Source organism: Anopheles bellator, chromosome 1 (genome assembly GCF_943735745.2).
Source record: "Anopheles bellator chromosome 1, idAnoBellAS_SP24_06.2, whole genome shotgun sequence".
NCBI lineage: Eukaryota > Metazoa > Arthropoda > Insecta > Diptera > Culicidae > Anopheles > Anopheles bellator.
Window position 1 is genome coordinate 56,796,847 of NC_071285.1, and position 21,730 is coordinate 56,818,576.

General features: G+C 51.0%; 2 protein-coding genes across 3 annotated transcripts; both read left to right on the forward strand.

Annotated features, from left to right (window-relative positions):
* The first annotated feature begins 50 nt into the window (after positions 1 to 50).
* LOC131205510 (protein draper) lies at positions 51 to 21,696 on the forward strand. Its single transcript, XM_058197632.1, has 11 exons — positions 51 to 142; positions 13,609 to 13,974; positions 14,657 to 14,952; positions 15,020 to 15,266; positions 15,331 to 15,801; positions 15,922 to 16,067; positions 16,296 to 16,718; positions 16,833 to 17,558; positions 18,956 to 19,321; positions 19,395 to 19,514; positions 19,766 to 21,696. The coding sequence occupies exons 2-11, from the start codon at positions 13,760 to 13,762 to the stop codon at positions 20,365 to 20,367; spliced, it is 3,612 nt and encodes a 1,203-aa protein (XP_058053615.1). The 5' UTR covers positions 51 to 142; positions 13,609 to 13,759; the 3' UTR covers positions 20,368 to 21,696.
* Positions 1,571 to 5,295, forward strand: LOC131205527 (solute carrier family 25 member 35-like). 2 transcript variants are annotated; one of them, XM_058197657.1, is made up of 4 exons: positions 1,571 to 1,612; positions 3,975 to 4,833; positions 4,914 to 5,134; positions 5,207 to 5,260. In XM_058197657.1, exons 2-3 carry the CDS (start codon positions 4,119 to 4,121, stop codon positions 5,120 to 5,122), a joined length of 924 nt encoding a protein of 307 aa, XP_058053640.1. In that variant the 5' UTR covers positions 1,571 to 1,612; positions 3,975 to 4,118; the 3' UTR covers positions 5,123 to 5,134; positions 5,207 to 5,260. The 2 variants fall into 2 exon arrangements, with proteins under 2 accessions (XP_058053640.1, XP_058053639.1); XM_058197656.1 differs by having other exon boundaries at positions 4,914 to 5,295.
* Positions 21,697 to 21,730: the final 34 nt, after the last annotated feature.

Sequence of the window (21,730 nt, forward strand, 5' to 3'; positions counted from 1 at the left end):
GCTCGCTAGCTCGCCACAATAAACAAATAAACAATAATAACGTTCAAACTGAAAATTAGAGTGGTGCTTTAGTTAACACTTCCAACGTTTGCCGCGAACGCGCGCTCGTGTATAGGGAATTTCCCGTCGAAGTCATTCGTTGGTGCGTACAATACCATCCAAAACAATAAACCTACAAACCTGCAAAAAGAGATGAAAGTAGCTTCAGGCTCAAAATCTCTGTAATCAAGATAATAACAACAAGAAAGAGTTAATTTCATTTCAAATTTCAAACAAAAATGGACGTTGTTCTCGGTTAAAGTAAGACAGTTTTGTAAGTTACAACAGTGGAACGGATGTACGATAAAAGAACTAGCTGTGGACGCACACAATCACACAACCCTTTGAAGCGTTTTGTTTACTCGTTCCGTGCAATCGTGTCTGCGGCTTGCGTGTGCTTTGTAGGTGCGGAACTGGGAGTTTATTTTCTATTTATTGCTCACACCAAATGCTATCTTTTACGCGAAAGTTGCTGTGTCGCGGTTTTCTCCTGCATATCTCTTTCCGTGTAACACCGCGTCCGCGTTACTGTGGCCTTCGCGTTCGTTGTGCAAAAGGATAACAGCCACTTGTGCGAATTTGCGAGAGTGAAAGAAGAAGGGTTTGGCTTGATGGTGGCTGTGTAGGTTGATTGTTTCATTGCACTCGAGCGGTGCAACCAGAATCGTTTGGCAAGCCGTGTTGCGTTTCTAGTGCGGGACCAGCCAATGACACGCAAAGGAAATGGGTTCCGCTCCGCTTACCCTGTGGAAACTGCACCGGCTGGCGTCCCCTCATTCGCGGTCACCAAAGTGCACCCTTACAACTGTTGTAACGCCGTGTTTCATCAGCTTCTCGGATGTTGTGCAAAAATAGGAATAAATAATGCGAATTTCGCATCTCCAAATTTGCGTAGCGTGCAAATGTTTGTCCAAGAGAAAGTTTCCTTGTGTTCGCTCCACCGAAAAGTGCATCTAGCGAAACCGTGTTGACGTTTGTTTATTTTTCTATTTGGTGAACGGTATTTTGGTGTCTGTATTAAATTCGCTTAATTTATTCGTTCGCATCAAAGTATACGCGCGCGCTTCCCGTTGCTATTAGCTACCCGTGCTCCGATGGTGGTAGTGTACGAAAGGAGTTCCTGTTGCTTCGAGTATCCCAATTGGTGCAAAATTAGCTGCCGCGTTGCTAGGTATTTGTGTCACGCAATCCGCTGCTCCGCGGTTCTAAGCGGTCCGCGGCAAAACAAGTTTCCTGCCGCCAAGTGCGCGCATGTTTGTGTGAATGCGACAGCGTAGTGGGGCTGGCCTGCGAAATAATGGTGCCGCTTAAGTGGCCACAATGTTCCGTGAATATTTTGCCGCTCACATCATCAACACTCATTTAGTTTCTAACCGCGCTAAGCACACACTTTCCATGGTGCTAACACAAACACACGCGAGAAGCCGCGAGCTGAACGCACGACCGTGGCGAGGTTCAATTGTCACCTTCCTTTTGGTTCCGCCGCCCCGGAATCCGCGGTCTGCTCGGATCGTTCTGGAGTCAACAGTTCGGGTGGACGAGGTTGATGACACGCGACGCATACCGCGAAGAGGTAAGTAAACGTCCCGATCTATTCTTCTATTGCCACGCCATCGCAGTAACCGGTGAGAATGGTGGTGGCATTAAACTCCGCGCGACGCAGATGAAGCTTCTAATCAGCGCTTGCTCTGAATAGTTGAATCCGTGGTGGGGAGTGATAAAAATAACATGAGGACAAGAGTGGTAAGGGAACGAAAACGCGAGCTAGAAGCACGGGGCAGAGTGAGAGATAGAGACAACACGAGTATAGTGAACCTGAGAAAGTGCATCGTTCGTGTTATTGGCCGGAAGGCGATGTTCCGACGAGCAACACACTCAATGTCAATGCCACTGCTCACCTTTTCCGTGAGATTGCACCCTCGGATCAGAGTGCAACGGAGTGCAACTTTAAATCGTATTTTATGAGGCGATTTTAAGCGAAGGTTGTTTGCCCCATCGCAAACTTGCCCCAGCATCTCTCGTGATAAAAAAAGATTAACAGAGAGAGAGAGAGTGAGAGACCGACGTCGATGAGAACAGGCGACACGTTGTAGTCGGACTCTCTCCGTCTAGCAACAGCAAAAAACGGGTTACTGTGTGTTAGTCCGCATTCCTCGAGTGTTTATTAGTTAACTCTCTGTTCGGTGGCGTACCACAGGAGGTGGACCAAATTTCACCACGCAAAACAATGCAATGAATCAAATCGATGTAGTTGAGTTGATTGATCTAATGAGAGATGACTTCGCAACCTTGAAAGTTACTAGCCTTATCAACCGTAATGCTGTTGATGCTAGGTCAGCTTTCAATATCAGCCGGCCAATGTCCGGAATACATCCATGAACCGAACCCTCCTGAGGGCCTTGCCTTGCTTAGATGCGATTAGAACCGTAAACGAAAGAATGTTTCTTGAAACGAGCAAAGACCCTTTGATAAGCTTTTCCATCGGGGATCCGGTCCTTATCGCTCTCACGCTTCCGCTTTGCAGTTCAAAGTTTACGGGCAACTGTCAACGATCACTGCCAGGGACTACGACCCATACGGACGTGAAAAGAAAGCATTTCCGGACTCTGACCAGGACTTTTAACCACCGATGGCTCGACGGTTGCAACCCAGTGTGCGTCTCCCCGAAAGCCGTCCCAGGCGGCCAATTAGCCGCAGCCAAGCGCAAATGCAAAATCCAAGCCGTGCCGCGCAACGCAACAGCTGCGTGCGTTCATGTGGCGTGTAGATTTATGGTACGCAAAATTTAAACGAAGAACCAATGCCGAATTCCGTGGGACGGATCCGTGGGCTTAAAGACGCATTCGTCTCGGCAGTTTAAACTCGTTTTCAGAGCGACTTCTCCGTGGTAAGTTTGCGGCCACAACTCGTCTCAACATCACCAACAGTTGGAAAAGGGTTGTATTTTAATGCCCTATAAAGGTTCTCCTGGGGGGTGCGAGAGGAAAAGCACCGCTTGAGAAGATTATTTCCATTTTCTACATTTCCCACCACGTTTGTGTAATCTCGAGACAATCCTCGACAGCGCGTCGTACGTGACGGCGTGTTTATTTGGAAGCGTGGGCTAACGAACTGGCCGTAGTCGTGCCCTGCAGCCCAACGACGACGACGTCCTTTTCGTGGGTTAACTTTTCCTTAACCACCGTGAAACCCCCACACAAAGGCAATTCACCTTCCAGCAGTCGGGAGCGGGCATTAGCCTCGAAACGAAACGACCCAAGAAGGACGAAAAAAGGGGCCAAAAATCAGAATCACGCCGCCGCTCGAAGAACGACAGGTTGCTCGAGGAACGATCGGAAACCGGTTTAGGGATAGAATTTGGAAGGCACCGATAATGGAGAATCACGCACTCAAGTGAAAAGGATCGAGTCTAAGCTCGCTGCGAGTAAGGGAGAAGAAATACCAAAAGAAGCATAAACAACAAGAATTTCCTCGGCTGATTCTACGCAATCTTTGGCCCGTCGGTTTTTGACACACAATTCCACAACATAATAAAGGCAAGGTTTGATGAGTTTTGTCAACTTTCGCTGGTCACTGAATCGGAATTTTTGAGACATCATGCCTGATCACATTGGACGGCTGATGTGAAAGTGCTCATTGATCGAATAAACAGAAACAAGACATTGGACGACGATTGGGGGGAGAAAGTTGCCCGAATCGAGTGCGTTCCATCCATGAGCTGGCATAGAAAGGGGATTTATTTGAATTTCAATTTTTGTAAGCTTCTGTCCTGCAACACTTTCGTAAATAGTCATTGTTGCGAAACATGCATCGCTGTCTACGCAAACTCCTCAGAAGATTAATATCGCCAGCAATTTAGTCTAGAGTCCAAATATTTGCACATCATTCGCACACAATCGGTTAGTGTTGTACACTTTTTCCCACAAACGTTTTAGATAAGATAACATTCTGACCGGTGGCCTCTCGAAAAGCGGTCCAATTAGAGCGCGCGTCCAGTGCGTTGCGAAAGGTGAAGTGTGAGCTAAGGTTTGTCCACCGTGTCCCGTGATCCATCCTGAATCCCGGCGGAGCGCAGCGTGATGGAGTTTGTGCTCGGTGGCGCCTCGTCGATGTGCGCCGTGCTGTTCACGAACCCGTTCGACGTGCTGAAGACACGCCAGCAGCTCGAAGGTGAGCTGATAGCACGCACGAATCTCACCCGCCGCTCGTACAACGGTCTGCGGCAGTCCTTTCTCACCGTCGTCCGGACCGATGGTTGGCGCGGCCTACAGAAGGGTCTGCCGGCCGCCCTGATCTACCAGTTCACGATGAACAGTGTCCGGCTGGGGACGTACCAGACGGCGGAGAATCTCGGCTGGACCCGCAGCACGTCCAATCCGTCCCTCACCCCACTGCTGACGTTCTTCTGGGGAGCATTCGGCGGGCTGGCCAGTGCCACGGCTTCCTGCCCCGCGTATGTGGTCAAAACGCAACTGCAGGCCGTCTCTTCCGGTGCGTACACGGCCCGGTTTCAGCATCACCACCGGGGCACGGTGTCCGCCTTTGTCAACATTTACCGCCAAAGTGGAGTCCGAGGTCTGTTCCGCGGGAACACGGCCAGCATAGCCCGGCTCACCGTCGGCTCGTCGGCTCAGATGTGCTCCTTCAGTGCGTGCAAAGAGTTCCTGCTCCGGTACGACCTCTTCCAGCAGTCGATCGTACTGACGGCCCTGGCCAGCAGTACCGTGGCCGGGTTCTTTACCAGTGTCTTCATGTGCCCGTGCGATGTCGTGACGACTCGCATGACCAACCAAGGTGTGTTGTGAGGGGGGCGCCTCTTCCGCTGCCGCTGGTCTGGTCTTCTTGAACGTCTCTGGATTTTTCGCTACTTGCAGCCGTCAACGCCAGTGGTCGCGGTTTACTGTACGGCAACATCTTCGACTGCTTCTTGAAGATATTCCGCGCCGAGGGCCTGCACGGCTACTACAAGGGGTTCGTGCCGATGTATCTGCGCGTCGCCCCTCACACGGTGCTTAACCTAACGTTCTGGGAGTTCTTCAAGGGCCTATACGACCGCTACTCCCAGCAACAACACGGACATTAGCGAGATCTGCCGGTGTGTGTTTGTCTGAAGGTTGACCAAATTATCGTGTTGAACATCCTTAAGTTCTGTGCCTTGTTATTGTAGATACAGAGTTATCTTATCAGTATCGGTCTTATCAGCTTGCACACGCACACCCATGGAGAAATGTTGGACTGAAGGAGCACCATGAGAGCACAACGTTCTTAAATACATACAAATACATTTCGAAATTAGACGTTTTCCGTGCACTTGATGACAGTAGCTCATTAGAAGGGGATTTTTGCCTACTACCTTTGGCCCAGTAGCCCTGTTTCACCACCAAACACGGCTGTCAACGAGCATGTAAACGAGCAGATAACAGGTCGTGAGAACCAACATGCTAACACGGTAACATCGATTGGTCCAACAATCCCACCACGATCCCACCTTATTTTCCGTGGAAATTTGAAACATCCACCGCCAACTGAGGTAACATGTTCTAGATAATTTATACACCATTTCGCCGTTACTGGCCCATTGCAATTGGTTCAATGGTTGCTTAGGTTCCACTTGTCAGAGTAAAGTCAGTCTGGTTTTGTTCGAAGAAAGACCGCGGCCGATTCAATTGCGACCGTTGCATTATTAAACCACGCTGACCCGTCTCTGATTCGCGCAATCGATACGCGCGGTTCGAGCAAACAACTTCTCGGCAAGATTTTCGCGTTTCGCGACTAACGGATGGGGCACGGATGGGCGCCATCAAGGGCTATAGTTCAGTGCCGTAAAGCGGATGGAGAGTGTGAAATTACTTTATTGGTACGTGCTATTGGTCACCGAATAGTCCTCACGAACGGTCGAAGCAATAACGGCCTTTCCCGCATGTCCGGTCCGCTGTAAGCAGATGTGGTGAACATGGCTTAGGGGTGCACTTTTCATGCATGTGCTGTGCGCGAAAGGGATTTTCCAGCGATTCCTAAATCGGCAAGATGCGGGTCTCCGGAGTGCAGGTAGGGTGCTAAACCAGTTGAATCAGGGTCGCAAAGGAACTACCTATCATTCAGACTCGGTATTGACGCCGGGAACGGTTGAACTTTGTTTGCTTGCCGGAAAGGCTAGCTCGTGGTGTTTTGCCGGCGTATCTACAGTAAATATTACGATACGGATCGTTTATCGCCGGAAAGTCGGAAAATGATTACGTGGAATGTTTGAATCGTTCCGGCGTCTATAATTTCGGCTCGTGGTGCTTGTTTAAACATGGACATTGTAGATTTGTTTAAAGCCGATTCCTGGTTCATATTGCATCGTTCGTTCGTGGATGCTGCAGATGCTACCGACGGTCCGTTAATGACAGAATGAGATGGCGTGGATCCGGGACGTGAGTTTCCGCTATCGTGCTGTGGCCGATCAAGTGACAGCCTTGAGGGAGGAGTAAACATAAAGGCCCTATAAAACTGCGCCATATGAGAGCAGCGGCAATGTTGTTTTTTTAGTCATTCAGAGCCGAAGTCGACCACTTGCAGAATGGTTGCGCTTCTCTGGAGAAACAATGCGGCAGCAACAATTCTTAAAGCAAAAGGAATTGATTGTTCCATTTTGTTTGCGGCAGATTTAACATTTGCATTTGTTCACTCTCTTCACGGCTATACATAATTGCTTTTGCAATAAAGTGTTACGAGCTCTCGAGCAAAAATCATAAACCGATTGTCGATCAGTTTCATTTTCTGATGTCTGCTGGGCAGATTACTATTTATTCAAAAAGCTATTCACGCGATCGCCTGTTACCTCGCTCCCCAGCCAATTGCCATTACATCGCGCGGTTTGCAGTTGCGTATGCCCCCACGGTACTGCACCGGAGCCAGACCCCAACAATGGCAAGTAGAAAGTGAGCCACGATGCTTCTTCTTCCGTGTGACCGACTAGCGAGTTAAATTTAGGTCAGAGCCGTCACCAGCCGGGTGTCTGGTTCAGGGTGCGCGAACGGACCAACATATTTAGTTGCGTAGGTAATAAAAACCTAACTCGCAACTCGCTGTGACGAAAGTGGTTTAATGCGAGGCTGAAGTCGGAGACTTCGTATCGAGTGGCAGCTTACGCCTCACAAGACCGTCTATTAGTCACCGCAGCCGTCTGCCCTGCGGCCATGATCATGAGGGAATCTGTTTTTTATGCTGTAATTAACCTAAAACTTAAGGTCCGCTTTTTGTCGTCGATCGGAGCGGGGATCAAGTGAAAATGAAAGTTTGATTTCGCACAAGGCTTCGGTGGCAAATTACGCTCAAGGGTGGTTTTGGACTGTGCGACGCATTCAGCGAGATGATTCCGACTAACAAATCAAAAAAGAAATCCTCAGATTAAGGTCTTGCCTTTAAACGTTCCTCAACATGTTTCTATTCAAATTCGTCACTACCCTAATGCCAGGACCATGGGTAAGACGATTACCGTTATTATTTTTCTCTCTGTCTCTCTATCGCGCGTAGCAGAACATAAACGGGCTCAGTGAGTCAGCGATTGTAGCGATGATCCCGCGGGAACGGAAGCATCATTATCATAACCTATAATCTGACAGCAAAACAAAGACGAAAACGAAACTGCAGCGCGAGTCGTGTACGCGGCCTGCTCTGGTGTGCCGCATCAAAATGTGCGATGCATTTGTTTGTTGTGTGCACGTTGCAACGGCGAACAGTTTTGCGTCACAATTTGAAGATTATCAAATAAATTATGGACCGCGGACAGCGCAAGTGGCTCCATAGCTACGTAGCGTGTCCAGTAGCGTGACCGTGACCGGAAGGGAAGGCCACGCCTCGGTGCACGATGTCCTGCCGCGGTAGGCCGGGGTGTTACAGAATCCATTAGCAACCATTGGAAAGCATACATCATTTCCCTTTGCATTACGCTAATCGCTGCCGATATCGATCAGTCGATTGTTGCTGGAACTCTGGAACGTTTGCTGGAAAGTGCTACCACGCCCCACAAATCGGATGTCCGGTGTGGGTCACTACGCAGGACTCCCACCGGTGAAGGTCAAGCTCTCGGGAGCTAGCGACAGTGATAGCAGTGCTAGCAATCCAGCGCAGGTCGTTTGTTGTTGCCGTTGAATCGTTGATTAAAGTCCGGTCGTCTATAAACAAATTGTGCCCAGGTTTTCCATGCATTCTCACTATTTATTATTCAACGCTAATGTCCTGTGACTCATACGGCGATACGGCGATGACTGTTGTAGAAGTGTTTTTTGTACGTTAATAATGAGTGAGTGAATTAAATTTACATTATTGAACTGACCACTATTACCGAAAGTGATATGAAAAATGTAGGCCAGACAAGTGACTCATCGGCCCCGGACGAACTGAACTGAAACCGTTGACAGAACTCGCTTATGGAGTGATAGCCACGCTCGTAACGAATTTGGTGATAGCATAATTTGCCCTCCTCATCATGTGCAGCGGGGATTTGTTGCATTCAGGGCCGGTGGTCACAACGGGAAGTAACCTCTTCAGCGCCTCCAGCTGTCGGTGGGAATTGTGCGCCACTCTCTGCCATGGCTGTCGTGAGTTAATAAATTGGCTCGAAAGCAAGATGATGGAAGTGTCAGCTCATGATGCTGGGCCGTCAGTAACCCCTATATGGAAAGTCATGATGTACGCGGGTTTTGTTGGGGTTGTTAGTTCTTGAAACCGTTTGAAGATTGCTGCATTGTGCGCCAAGTCGACTTGACCAGCATCGCTTAGTACGGTTCCTGATGAACATTATTATTACGTTATTATCATTGCATCTCGATCAATTAGCCTTTGGTTGGCTGCTGGTTGGTGAAACCACAGTAAGCTCTGCAAGGACGGCGAGCCAAAACCGTTTCCCTCACAGTAGCCTGTGGAGGCAAATGGGAACCTTTTAGAGCGAAAAGTTTTTCCAAATGGCTGAACGATCGTGCATGCTGCCTTGCTGTAGAACCTATTGCAGGTAAGCTTAACCGCGGCTCTATTCCACATCCGGGAGTAGTCGGTACCTTCGCCGATTGCGTGCACATTACGAGGCAGCATAACGGTAAATAGAATTAGATTGGATAATGTGCAGCCGCCGCCTGGCCTTTGAGCTGACCACTCGGTTAGGGGTGTGTTAGTAGTACGGAGACACTGCAATGTTGGCTCTGTCTTTTCTGTTCCATGTGTCCGCAGTGATTCTGCGAAACGACTGCTGTTGCACCGTAGGGTCGCGTTTCACCAGCTGTGGTTAGCCCGCAGGGCGGAACTACGGCTTGGCCGGCCACGAACATTTGGTGGACTGAAGCCTGTCGCTCTACAGACGCAGTACTTGCTTGGCGATAAGTTGGAACATGTTCGTCGCCTTATTCGGGGGGCTATGCAGTACATAGTCCACAAGATTGGCTTGCTGGTATGTGTTGGTAGCCCTTCTGGCATCGAGAGGGCAACAAATTTTCACCCATTCTGACCCAATCCGGACCAATTTCAGGGTACCCCTGACACGAACCGAAAGCGAAACTGGAACCGCGGCCAGGCGATCTTGTCGCGTGTCTACGAATCCCTGTCAATTGCTTGTCCCAGCAACCATAATCTACTGTCCAGTGGGCTCCGTTACTACCGCAGAAGGTTCGGGCGTTGGGTTGCCGCCGGCCTTTTGTCCTGCGGTGCCGATTGCGCCTATGTTCTCTGTCGCTTGCTAAAGCTGGTGGCTTATGTTCCGATTGTCTTCATGTGGCTGATGGTGGCCTATAGCTACGCGGTGGACATTCTGGCCCGCTTCGCATTCCGTGTGCTGGTAGGAATTGGAAGACGCTCGATCGAAGCGCTGATGGAACACTCAAACCGACCACACTCGAACTGATCATCTCGCGGCTCTTGGTAGCGGGACGAGAGCACGCGCGCATTACGACATACACGCTGCTCGCACATGACTCAAGAAAGTTTCCTCGGAAAAACGGAGGCCACTCGGTTGTTTATAGACTGACCATGTGGTGTCTGGCGCCGGTTGTTGACGGCGTGTGCCCAGCGCAAGGTGCAACTCAGATGTTGGTGTTCCGATCGAGTCAATGAATAGACTACCGTGGGTTTTAGTTTTCTTTAGAGAATCGGCCCCGGCTGCCGGTGGCGTGGGTTTGCCCAATGGCAGGCATTTCCTGTGGACGGGCAGCTAAACAGTACTCGATCGCGCGTGCCTCTAAGTAGAGTATCGGCAACGCTGCTGCGCATTGCGATCGGCGCGCCGATGTCCGGCGTCCCGGTACTCCGAGTTATTTATTATTGTAATTTTTCGTGAAACCGTTACTGTTCGGACATTATGAGTCATTGATGTTGGATTTAAATATAACCGCTTCAGAAGAAGGGGGAGGTTCTGATAACGAGGGCCATTTGTTGTAACTCGATCCTCAAGACATTCACTATCTTGAGTCCCCTCATCCTCACTTTTCTCGGCTTACTCAAGCGCACTCCAAACGGAGTTCTAAATGGTCCAACGCAGACAAATAAATATGCGCAACATCATCGCGGCCCACAGCGGCGGGCGGGTGCGCGCGCACTGTTCATTATGTCATCATATTTTACGGGACACATTTGTCCGGTTCTGTTCTCTGTTCAAATAACGTGTCAACAGCTTTGGGTTGAAATTTGCTGAGCCATCGAGCGACAACGGTGGCCACGAATTGCGCTGTGCGCCAAATTTATGAGGTGTTGACTTTGTTTTTTTACCAACGAGGCGTAACTGACGACTTCACCAAACTGCAAGGTTGACAATTGCTACTCAAGAATGGAACTATGCCGATTGCTCTGTCTGGCAGGATTTTCTGGGCATTTACTTACGTTGTTTTGAGACACAATATTCCTTCAACGTACTCCATAATTTCAAAGCAATATGTGAAGCAAGTAATTTAATGTAACAATTTAAACGCTTGCAATTTACTCGCAACATCTCATGTTTACCCCTTTCAACATTCCATTGTTTTGTTAAACTAGCATCCGTTTTATACCCTTTGATTCGGGTTGGTTTTTGAAAGTGGAAACCTCGAACTCTGCGGCGCACGTATTTACGATTAACGCCGTTCCGTTCAATTAAAGCCCGCCAATCCGTCGTCGACTCCAGTTTTGGGAGTCTCTCATTTCATTTTATTGATTATCGCTGCGATCGCTGCCATTTTACACTTTCATCCTCGAGCGCATTTTCGAGCACAACGAGAGGAGCCCATCGGCGGCCTCGGCCCGGGACGGGTTACCAGTTGTGCAAACGCCCGGGCCCGGGGTTTTTCTTTCCGCCCGGTGACGCCCGAATATCTTCGGCGTTCATAAATATTGACCGACTACCGACGACCGACTTTATTAGCAAACACACGAAGCCGAACGGTTGGCAACGCACATGAGTGGCGAACGTCCGTCGGCCCACCGAATTTACCGAGGACCCGCGAATGTTTTCGGTGCGCCCTGCTAAATAATTAACGGTTTTGTTTGGACGTTCCATCGAAGGCAAACCGCGCGTAGCAGGAAGAGCCGGTTTGAAAGTTAGCGACCGTTAGCACTACAAAGTATGCGGATGCGGAATGGGGGGACACGCTACCAAGTTGGCAAGGTCTGCTCTCGGTATCCTCAATAAATTACGATAAAATGAGTGGCCACTGCCATCTTGGAACCGGGGCCAGAAAGTCATATTTTTCACTCTTCAACTGTGTCGTTATCGTAAGATTCTACGGGGCGCCCTTTGGCCTCTCCCATAGGGCGAGGCCAAACACACTTGCCTACCAAACAGTTCTTCCACTGTTTGTGAGATGGTCGTCTTCTTGTTATGAAATCCCGGTTGCTCTCGGGTGTCGCGATCGCTTCTCGGAACCGGAGAGGCGTGGCGAGCACCCGGGTTGACAGGGGCAGCGTCTTCTGCTTCTTCTTCTGAATGTTCTTCAAATCATTAAAGTTTATGTGATGGATGATAGGGCATGGGGCGCGCTATCGCTTTCCTCCGATATCGCCAGGGCGCAACAGGATCTCCGTCAGCGTCGTTCGCATTTGAGCCGCTCGGGATTCCTACGCGGGACGCACTTGCGCTCAATTACCCGCAACGAAACGCGTCGTGGCCACTTGCCCCCTCTGTGCTCCGCTCCGTTTCTGGAATGGGTCGGTCGCGGTTAGTGTACGATAATGTCTCCGGTGGCTTGACAAACATGGGACACTTGCGCACGGCGTGGAGTTAAGAATAAATATGGAACCGAGTCGGATTGGATGCAATTTTCTTGTTTGTCTCGCGGTGGCCGTGATTCATCGTGTGTGCTGAGTGTGATTGTTTCGACGCGACACGAAGAAGTGCGCGCACTCCAGGAAGACGCATATGGGGCCGGGTTCTTTGCCTGTTCGAATGGCTGGTGTTGAAATTCGATTACACTTGCTGTGTCTGGCCAACAAAAACCGGTGGGGGGCGTAATTAATCGGGCAATCGGGTGAATGTATTTCGCGGTTTGGTATACGACACCCTGTGCTGCCCTGGTCACAGTAGAAACGGGCGTTCGCTTAGCCTCGTTACATTCCAACGTGCTGAAAGTTAATTTTATTGTTTTCGAGCGTTCGATAACTGACTTCGTGTGGTTTCTGTGGGGCAGGAGATCGCGATATACTCCAGAACGAGGTGATACCTTAGAAACGGCCTCGGGCAGAACAAAGACGCCTGACGATCCTCACACTCGCCTCGACACGTACGTCGCAATCCGTCAGGCTCATGTGCTGCTACACGGAGCGTGGTCGAAGAAACATGAACCCCGCCGGGAGGGGCGAGGCGCGAAGGAACATGTCTCGAGCTACAAAGCGACAGTCATCTTGCGGAAGGCGATCGCCAGCTTCTTCTTTGTGACCGGCAGGGTTGCCATTTACGGGCCGCTAATAACATAAATTCCTGATGCTAGGGATCGTTCATTGAGACGGTCCACTCAACAGGTACCCGGGCTGGTATGGGGACTTTGCGTAGTGATAGCCGATCAAAAGAGTTCTACTGAGTGTCGCGTGTTCAAACTACAGATTAGTGGAAATTCCCTTCTGTGGAACAACCGGACGACGCATTTCTAACATCTTAACCCTCCCGTCTTTTACGCGACTCCCGACTATGCTAATTAGAAGCTTCCTGCTGCTGGTGACGTGCGCGGATGGCAGAATGGTGCCCGATTCAGGTCTTATTACTGACATGTTTTTTTTTCGATCTCTTCCTAGGCTCGCTCGATATGATTCAACCCAACACACCCACCGACTAACGGCTCTCAGTGGCAATTCATTGCAGTTCCGCCAGCATAGCGATCAACGTCGGCCGGACTGGAGTTTCAAACAACAGAGACAAAGGGTATCAGTGATCCAGTCGATCGGTGTACGAAGCGAAAAGACCACAAGAGACCGATCGTGTTGTGCGTTGTGAGTGAACGGACAGATAAGTGATCGTGCGCCTGAGGACACCTGACGGCGTGTGGGCCGAGTCGCGGTGTATGACGCGGGTTGAGCGGGTTATTTATGAATGAAATCGCCAATACGTGCCCTTACTTACGTTTCTCTCCTTTACAGCGCAGTGTGTTAGTGATTGCATAAACAGAGGTTGGAATTAGTTGGCAACAGCGCGCGCACAGGTTGCGCAGGACCGGTTGTTGGTGTGTATGGTGATCGGTGTGAGGTTAGGGTTTCTTCTCTGGTCCATGTGCCGCGACTCAAGCTGCTCATGTTTCGGACACTACCACAGAAGATGTTGAAACCAGGGCTGAAAGTGGCGGTGAAACGGCGATGGCGGGGCTGTTTCTGGATGCTGACCACGACGGAGGTGGCCATCCTACTGCTGGTGGCGGTAGGCCACACCGGGGCCAACGGCCAGTCGATAACCGAAATCATCAAGGACGATCACCTGGAGGGTCCGCACGTGTGCAAGGAAGTAGAAAAGTAAGGCCCCATCCGCGCAAATGGCCGTTCATTGATGGCAAAGTTAACCTTCGGTGTTGTGGGGATTGCGGACAGACGTTACTTGTGGTGGTTGGTGGTTGGCAAATCTGTAGGCAAATTACGATGCTCTGCTGCGCCTGATTGGTCCAGCAAAGGGGCCAGAGTGCCGATGTTTTTTCTTCGTTCGCACGATCGTTCCGCGGTCAGCAGATGGAAGGTGAAACCGATGAGTAATGTAATGATAGGCTGCTTAGCTTAAACGGTTGCAACTGAAAGTACGATCGCGTACCAATTGTGGAAGTTTCCACACCGCGTAACGCTCCACTTATAACGTGATCACAGTAACCATTGGTCAGGGAGTTGCTTTATGTGCTTATCACTGCGCGAGTAATAACTTTCGCAGGCGATAAAAGCAGATTGAGAAAGATGTATTCGGCCACGAATTAATATTTTAAACTTTCCTAGAAAATCCTAGTCCCTTCAAGGGTCCTTTCTGTCCGAGAGAGGAGAGTTTAGAAGCCAAAATTGAGGAACATAAAAATGGAATGCTTCACCAAAGCAAGCTATGAACAGTTTTTGACGAAGAAGAAATGGCGGCGATTAGTGAACACAATGGCAACACTAATCGTGAACCGGACATCACTTGCCGAGCCAACCCGCTAATCGCCCCTCTCGATTGCAGCTCCACCGTCACGATAACGATACCGCGCGACGAAGCGTACCAGGAGCGGTACCAGAAGTGGTGCCTCGGCATACCGCCGCGCTGTTCCGCGTACCGGATCAAGATCCGGACGGTGAACGAGACGACCACCATTATCAAGCAGCAGATCGTGAAGAAGTGCTGCGTCGGCTACACGCTGTCCGAGGACGGGATGCGCTGTGTGCCGGAGTGTAAGGCGGGCTGCCGGCATGGCCAGTGCATCGAGCCGGACTACTGCCGGTGCGAGCAAGGATACGCGGGCAAAACGTGCAACATCCGTAAGTAACAGTCGGAGCCCCCCACCGTTCGATGATTGACTTTCCTCTCTCACTCTATCTGTTGCAGAATGTCCACCGAATCTGTGGGGATCGGATTGCTCGCAGCGCTGTAAATGTACGAACAACTCGACCTGTAACGCGGCCGACGGTAGCTGTTGGTGTCAGCGTGGCTTCAAGGGACAGTACTGCGAGGAAACGTGCGCCAGCGACCGGTTCGGGCAGGACTGTGCCGAGCGGTGCCAGTGTCACAACGGTGGCAAGTGCGATCACGTGTCGGGCGAGTGCTACTGTGCCGCAGGATTCACCGGGCCACTGTAAGGACAGCAACACTCCGGTAACGCTTTTGCGATGCTCACCGTGGTTGTCCCTTTTTTTTAGTTGCACCGAGAGCTGTCCGGCCGGGACACACGGGGCCCAGTGCCAATCGAAGTGTCGCTGCCAGAACGGTGGGACGTGCGATCCAGTGACGGGTGAGTGTGTCTGCCCGGCAGGATATACCGGGACGGTGTGCGCGAACCGCTGCCAACCGGGCCGCTACGGGTTAAAGTGTGCGGAGCGGTGCGAGTGCTTTAACGGAGCCGACTGTGACCGGGTGACGGGCCAGTGCAGCTGTGCGCCCGGCTTCATGGGATCCAAGTGTCTCGACTCCTGCCCCCACAATCGGTACGGCATCGATTGCAGCGAAATGTGTCGCTGCCAGAATGGGGCCACCTGTGACACGTCGGATGGGCGGTGCACGTGCGCGGACGGGTGGACCGGGGCGGACTGTGGAAAGCGGCTGTGTCCACCGAAACGCTTCGGCGCCAACTGCACCGAGCAGTGCGAGTGCGACTGGAACAACACGAAAATGTACGGACTACGGAAGGGGCTTTCCCGGGGATTCCGATTGTTGCTTACTCTTGATTTTGTTTTTGGTTTTCTTTTTGTTTTGGTGGTGTTCCCTTTCGTTTGGTTCCCGAATCGGCGCAGGTGTCATCCGTGGACCGGAAAGTGCCTGTGTCAGCCGGGCTGGAGCAACAGTGCCTGCGATCGACCGTGCCGCTTCCTGCGCTACGGCCAGGACTGCCAGCTGCCGTGCAAGTGCAAGAACTCGTCGCCCTGTTCCCACATCGACGGTTGGTTTTCGGTGTTTTTATTCGTCTTTAACACGGTCCATTGCTCATTTGTGTGTTGTTTTGGTGGCAGTTTTCTATTTTGTTCTGTTCTTTCTAACCCACATTTCATCACGTTCTACGCTCTATGTTCTTTTAGTTGTGTCTTTTATTTATTTTATAATATTTTCTTTTTCCATTTTCGATTTGAATCATTCCTGGGACCCTCTTCGTGATCGTTGCCTCCGACAGGAACGTGTCTGTGTATAGCCGGGTTCAAGGGAGATAGCTGCGAGGAACCGTGCGCCAACAACACGTACGGTCAGAACTGCAGCGAACGGTGCCAGTGCATGAACGGGGCCACGTGCGAAGGCGACTCGGGCAAGTGCATTTGTACGCCCGGCTGGCAGGGCATCAAGTGTGATCGGCCGTGCGACGCGCAGCACTTTGGGCCCGACTGTCGGGAACAGTGCCGGTGCGGGAACGCTGGCGTCTGCAATCCGGTCAATGGGCAGTGCAGTTGCCCGGCCGGCTGGACCGGGGAGCTGTGCGAGCAAAAGTGCTCGTCCGGTCGATTCGGCCAGAACTGTGGCCAGGTGTGCGATTGCCACCTGGAGAACACGCTGGTCTGCAATGCGACCACCGGGCGCTGTATCTGCAAAGCGGATTGGGGTGGTGAGTCAGGAGTCCGGCCAGTGCTCAGTCTGTGAAGATCAAGCAATCGTCCGTAAACGATCGCTCACATTAACCATCTAACGATCGTACGGTTTTCTCTGGATCTGTTTGTAGGTATTCGGTGCGAGAGTCGCTGTCCGCTCGGTTACTACGGTGAGAACTGCAACGAAATCTGCACCTGCCACAATAATTCGTCCTGCGATCCGACAACCGGTGACTGTATCTGCTCGCGTGGATGGTTTGGCCCGACCTGCAGTGATCCGTGTCCGGCCGGCTACTTTGGTCACGGCTGTCTAGAGAAGTGTCCCGGGGCGAGCGACACTGCCAGTAAGGCGAAAAGCAATCGAACGTGCAATCCCATCACGGGCAAGTACAGCTGCCCGCCCGGGTACATTGGGCCAACGTGCGAGCATCCGTGCTCGTCCGGTTTCTTCGGACAGGACTGTCTGCAGACCTGCAGCTGCAAGAATGGAGGCGAATGTTCGCACGTCACGGGCAAGTGCCAATGTCCTCCCGGCTGGACCGGAACTCGGTGTGAGAAGGCGTGCGAAGACATGTTTTACGGTACGAACTGTAGTCAGCGCTGCAACTGCCACAACAATGCCAAGTGCCGGAAGAACGATGGCAACTGTAACTGCGAAGCCGGCTGGATGGGTCACCGGTGCGATGAGGTGTGCCCGGACGGGTTCTACGGCAATCACTGCATGAAGACGTGCGAGTGCCCACCCGGGAACTTTGTGTGCCACGCGGCGAAGGGCTGTGTCTGTTCGACGGGCTACACCGGGAAGAACTGTGACGAGCGGATGACGAACCGGTTCGTGCAGGAGCGGGTCGATGAAGGTGAGCAAAGACGGACGGGGACATCAGGGTGGGGTGTTTCATTTTTAGGAAAGGATTTTCAGTTCCAAACCGTATGCGGAGTTAGCGGAATTATTGTAGCATTCTTATTATCCCCCTTTTGCTTGCTGAAGAGGAACTAACAACACGGGGTTATGGTGACACGGAAATTACCGGAAGGATTAGCCACGATCCGATTGTTTACAACATTTCCATCGTCCTCATGAACACTACGACGAACGATCATCACGAGTTGCAGCAAACCCTCGATCACACAGTGGATCCCGTGTCGGCCCTCTTCAACGTAACGATCGTGTTCCCTCTGCTGGGCAATCGTTTTATGCTCGTCTACAACCAAACACACTCGCTACGGCCTGGCCACCAGATTACGCTGGTATACCGTAAGAACGGATTTTTGGACGTAACGTTGGTACACGCAACGGCCTATGTAACGATGCTAACGGGCGCAACGGACGTAATGGAATCGTTCATCAACACCACCAGCTATGCGTTCCGTCCGGCGGCGGAAAGTAGAGACCCGCTAACGCATGGTGATCACGTTGTGGTAAACCTATCGTACGTTAACCTTCAGTCAAGCCACGAGGATCGGGGAAGTGGTGCCAGAACCATAGAGTTACACCAGAGACAGAAGATCATCATTCGGTTGGTTAAAGGAACGCCAAATGAGGATGATCGGGAGAATGAAACAATCGAAAGACGTACAAGTGGTCCGACGGAGGACACCCAAACCGTTACTCTATTCGAACAAACAGAAGCCACGGAGATAGCCACAGATAATGTCACTGCGGGAAGTTCAACGGATACAACAACTGTTGATTATCGGGAAAGCTCAGAGGATCACTTGATCGATGAAAGTCAAACCGTTACCGGAGAGTCATCGATGAGTGAGTTCACCACAGAGCGATCGATTGACACCTCATTGCCCTCGGAATTGGGTGGGTTCCGAACACCGGACTCTCCAAATGACATTCCTGCGTGGCAAGTCACTACGGAAGAAGTGGTTCACTCACTCGACAGTAGCAGCCCAGAAGAAAGCGATCCTACCGAAGGGCTGGTCACGGTGGCAACTGTGGATGCCGGTGGTCCCTTCGGGGAGGAGCACCACGACGAAGACACAACGCTTCGCACTGTTGCCGATGTAACTACTGAAAGTGCAATCGATTCTATCGCCGCCGCGCGTATCGTCGACTTCGATCGGCGATTCGGTAAATTGTGTTTGTGTGCTTTTGCTGTCCGGTTGAGTGAATCGTTAGCACACTGCCTTCAGCACCCATTTTAAGTGGCACGTCCCACCACAGCGTTTATCTGTCTTTCACGCGTCGTCCTCTACCACCCGCCACTAATCTATCTTTTCCGCTACACTTTCTTTTCCCCCCCAGCCGGCAACATTGGCACGGTTTGGACGATCGTACTGATGCTGCTGTTTGCGACCGTGGTCCTGATCATCATGCTGTACTACCGCCGGCGGGTAGCCAATCTGCGGGCGGAGGTGAATCACGTCGTCAACTACATGACCCAGGAGCAACCGAGTCACTTTGACAATCCGGTCTACGCACGCACCGTTTCGGGTCCGTCGGCAAATGGAAGCTGCATGACGGCGGTCCCGCCGCTCGACGCACGCACCGGTCTGCTGCGCGGAGTGCTGCCGAACAACCTGTGCTCCGTCCTGACGACCGGACGCCGCCACACACCGAACCACGACAAGTACAGCTATCCGGACAACAACGAGCATGGCACGGATAAGTGTAAGTATCTAGGGTCTGCCGGGGGGTATAGTGACCGAGGGCAGCCGTTCCTTATGCAAGTTTCCACCTGCAGCCTATTCCATTCACTACTATCCGGATCAGAGTCTGAAGAACCTGGAAGCGGATCTGACCAATCCGAACTACTACAAAGACCACGTGTACGACGAGATCGGACTAAAGGATTCGATGGCCGGTAAGTGTGATTAGGATTCTTTTTCTATTAAGCCTACCGCTGCGATAATCGTGAAAAGCTAGGAACATCATCCCTTTATCTTCCTTCTTTTACGCATGCAGCTTCTAAAAGGCAAGAAGCAAAATATCCTTTAAACATTTGTAAGTTTCCTGCCAAAAGCATTTGCAGTTGGAAGTGAAAGAAGGTCTTAAATCACCGGGTTCGAAAGTAACACCAGCTAACGCTTCTTTTTCCTTCCAACCCGCCAACAGACACCGAATACGATCATCTGGACTACTCGCGGGCCGGTAGCTCCCATAAGGCGCACTACTTCCATATGCCCAACGAGGGCGCCGTCGGTGGCTCTCCGCTGGTACCCAACGGAAACATTGCGGGTGCCGGTGCATCGGCCGGCGGCCCACTGATGACCCCCGGCGGATCCCCGAAACCGATCAACGTGATCATCAACAATCTTTCCGCGCCACGGCACATGCAAGCCGCGCCCAACCAAGCCGCCCCGTCGTCATCGGCAGCGATGGTGGTGACCGGCAACGATCTCTCGTCATCGTCCAACTCTTCACCTACCCCACCTGCATCGCCACCACCGCTCCCGCACCATCGTCACCGAAATCACCACGAGCACGATCGTACGAGTGGCGGTTCCAGTAGTTCCACGTCGACGACGGCCACGCTCCATCTGGTGCCGGAAGTCGGCACCGACGATGGTGGCAGTATCTACGTGCCAATGCTGGGCAATGGTGGTGCTGGTGCCGGACTTGGCGCTGAGCCCGGCACCTCACCCAGCACGTCCTCCTCATCGTCGTCGGGGGCAGGGACCAAGATTCCCGATCATCAGCTCAACATCAAGGAATGAGTGTCCTCCGCTCTGCTCCCAGAGTCCGGCTCGTGTGTTAGTTCCCCGATTAAGTAGCGATAGTTTGATAAGCCGTTTTGTGCATTTGCGTGTGATAATCGTCCCGATATGTTTCCTTCGCACCCGAATCTTTCGTTTATCCGCCACCCCGCCAACCCCGCTCCCATCGCGTTCCTTTCATCGTTCGGCACTGCGTAACGTGTAATTGAACGGTGTTCATTAGGTTTTTTTTTCTTTTGTATTATAGAGACTTTGAGCTGTAATAGCCTAACATTCGGCTCTTTATTCACTAGGTTTCGATTAGGGTTAGATTAAGAGAACCAGGCGAAGGACCTTCGCCTCTCGCATTCCGTGATCCGCACCAGAGAGAGAGAGAGAGAGAGAGAGAGAGAGCCTTCACCAGCGTCCTGCGATGCGCTCCGTACGAATACACTTCATATCACAAACAAACGCCATCGAAGTCAGTGGCCAGCAGCAGCATATTAGTGCGGATTAGTATTTTTTGTGCGTAGTTGTTCGGTGGAAGCTGCCGCTCAAAGTGAGGATCGTGCCAAAAGTAGGAAAAATATAGAACCGATTGATTGTAAGGTAAGCCAATGATAAGGAGGAATGTCTAGCAGGAATCAGCGACGTACAGAAGAAACCCCCAAAAGGAGCGAAGTACGAAACACGTACAGAGACAAGTGATACACTAAAACAGGCTAAAACATTATGGAGGAACGAGCATTTGGAAAGATTTTAAAATCATTCAGATCGGATCGTGTTAAATATTTATATAAACTTTTACTCTTGTTCTCCTTATTGCGCCGATCGGCGATCTTTCTGGTAGACCAGAGTTACGTTGCTGTTGAGCACTGTGAAGGCGCAATAAAACGAAATTTGGATCTCCGTTAGAGTGACCCCCGCGCACACGCGCTTTCGATCGATATCGATCTCCACATCGTGAGAAAGTGATGTGATAGTGTAATCACTCTTCGTCATTCAAATTCGCTAGCTTATGGTACCGTTTTTACTATAAAAATAAAACATGTGAACATTATATGGTAACGTTAGTGGCAGGAGCTCTATTCACTATAAAGAAGCATAAGGGATCGTCAGAGTGTACGCGTGGCTACGCGGCAAGAAGTCTGATAACAAAACAGCAATCAATCAGCATTTGATCGAAAGCAATAAATTTTACTATTAAACCGAGAGGTGCGGGAGAGAAAATGATGAGAAACCGCAATAATGATGGTCAAAAAGCAAACCTTTAAACAGTGTTAACTATTTTCGACCAATCAGCCGAATATTGTATTTTAGTCGCATCAATCGTTACTGATTATTGCCAAAAAAAACCAAACAAAATCATTTAAATAAAAATGTA